The following is a 2,167-nucleotide window of genomic DNA, read 5'->3' on the forward strand; positions in this document are numbered from 1 at the left end:
CAATTATAAATTATCCTCAAATATGAATCCTAGCAGTGAAATGGAGGGGATGGAAATGTCTCGAGTATCCTATGCATCTGCGGTGGGAAGCCTTATGTATGTCTTGATATGTACAAGGTCATACATTGCACAAGCAGTGGGAGCAGTTAGTCAATTTATAGCGGATCCTGGTAAAGAGCATCAGGATGTTGTTAAGAGAATCCTGAGATATATAAAAGGAAGCTCAGATGTTACGTTATGTTTTAGAGGATTGGAATTTATTGTCAAGGGTGATATTGATTCAGATTTTGCAGGTGATCTTGATAAAAGAAGACCTACTACTAGTTATGTGTTCACACTTGCATGAGAAGCAGTAAGTTGACTATCAAAATTACAAACTGTTGTAGTTCTATCTACTACAGAAGCTGAATATATGGCAGCTACACAAGTTTGCAAGGAAGTTATTTTGATAAAAAGGCTAATGGAAGAACTCAGACACAATCAAAACAAATTTTTGTATATTATAACTGTCAGATTGCATTGCACATTGTAAAGAATCAAGTCTTTCATTCGAGAACAAAACACATAAGTGTTCAATACCATTTTGTTCGAGAAGTAATAGAGCAAGAGAGTGTTGATATGCATAAAATTCATACCAAAAATAACAAAATTTATATGGTGCCGATCCTCCTACAACATGATGAAAAGTTCACAAAATTAACTTTAAGTAAAAGATTGTTAAGATGTAAAGTCACGTTTAAATGATGGAAATGGTAGGCACCATAAAAGCTTTTTACTAAATAAAAGGTGGTAAAGTTTTTACCATAGGAATTCTAAAGAAGAGAATAAGTTTCTCTTGAACCTATAAATAGAATAGTAACTAACAATAGCTATATAAATAGAGACTACTATGCATTCATCATGTAATCCATACAAAGAGAAATATACAAGAAAGAATACATGTACATTAAAGTTTCTCATCTTTATTTCACAACTTTATACCAAAATTTGGTAATTGACAGCACAACTCAAGTTAGAACGACAAGAGAATGAAGAACACGTAACCGAGCAGTGTTTATGAACATTCGGAAAGCTGCAACCCACAAAATCCATATCATCCACAACACTTTCTATCTCCACAATTGCCTCACAGAACAACTCAATCTCACAAGGAAGCCATAGAGGACCATCCTTTCTATAACCATATTCACTCTCAACAGCTTCCAAAAGTGTTTTGAACAAAGGGTGATTGAATGTTTTGATTTTGACTATAAATCTCTGTCTCTCAGATCCAACGTAGACACAAAGACAACCGTTTGGTGGTTTCTTAGTATTATTTCTTTGCTTTTTGTGGCACGTTTTTGATAATTTACCATAGCTGCAACTTCCATTACTGTCTTCTGAATCATACAATCTGTTGCTACTTTCCAAAACCCTCTTACACTTCTTCACAAAATCCATCTCTATTTAGCAAGATATATAGTTTGTATATGAAATATCTCTATAGTTGTAAGGGGAAAACAAGAGATATTAGAAATGAAGTTGTTGATTAATGATGTGTATATGAAAGGATCTTAAGAATTAATTTCCTTTTATAGACCAGTGAAGTCTCACACGGTTTAGTTTCCACCCTATTTTATTTTTTAATTCTGTTATTTTAATTATTGGTCCACACGTGGGGGTGTAAGGTTTTGAATATATTTTTATACTAGGTTATAATAAGAATGACCTCAACTTCAGTTAAAGAAAATGGAGAGTGCTTGCTCAGTCAATTCATAGTTGGTAGTACTTACAAAAGTAATAGAAATTCGTAGTTGGTTAGTGAGAACAGAACAGACATAGTATTACGTAATCCTCCCCGAAAAAATATTTTAAGAAGTCAATGAAAAAATGTTAGGAGAAGGTGTTTGACCCTCACGGTGTCATTCTTGGCTGACGGTAATGAATAGTACAGGTGTGATGAAGAACGGGATCAAAGAGATGAAGATAAATTTCATATGAGAAGTAATCTTGAGAACTTCATATAAAGTAGAAAGTCTTAAAATTATATTGAAATAGATAGTAAATGATTATATGAGATACTCATTTCAAAAGATTCCAGAAAATATATTCTTAATATACTTTCTCATTCGCCACTCTCTTCTTCACTCTTTTCTATTTTCTTTATTACATTTATATTAGTGCTTTG

General features: G+C 32.8%; 1 protein-coding gene across 1 annotated transcript; it reads right to left on the bottom strand.

The window, feature by feature from the left end:
- Positions 1-775: 775 nt before the first annotated feature.
- On the bottom strand, positions 776-1,440 carry LOC127121925 (auxin-responsive protein SAUR72). Its single transcript, XM_051052350.1, has 2 exons — positions 982-1,440; positions 776-841 (listed from the first exon to the last, which is right to left on the bottom strand). Exons 1-2 carry the CDS (start codon positions 1,438-1,440, stop codon positions 776-778), a joined length of 525 nt encoding a protein of 174 aa, XP_050908307.1.
- Positions 1,441-2,167: the final 727 nt, after the last annotated feature.

Source organism: Lathyrus oleraceus, chromosome 2 (assembly GCF_024323335.1).
Source record: "Lathyrus oleraceus cultivar Zhongwan6 chromosome 2, CAAS_Psat_ZW6_1.0, whole genome shotgun sequence".
Taxonomy (NCBI): domain Eukaryota; kingdom Viridiplantae; phylum Streptophyta; class Magnoliopsida; order Fabales; family Fabaceae; genus Lathyrus; species Lathyrus oleraceus.

Excerpts from the sequence above, each read along its gene's own strand:
- LOC127121925 (XM_051052350.1), bottom strand. The coding sequence starts at position 1,440 with ATGGATTTTGTGAAGAAGTGTAAGAGGGTTTTGGAAAGTAGCAACAGA. Across the intron at positions 842-981 it reads CTGTCAATTACCAAATTTTG|GTTCAAGAGAAACTTATTCT; the intron begins GTATAAAGTTGT and ends TTCTATTTATAG.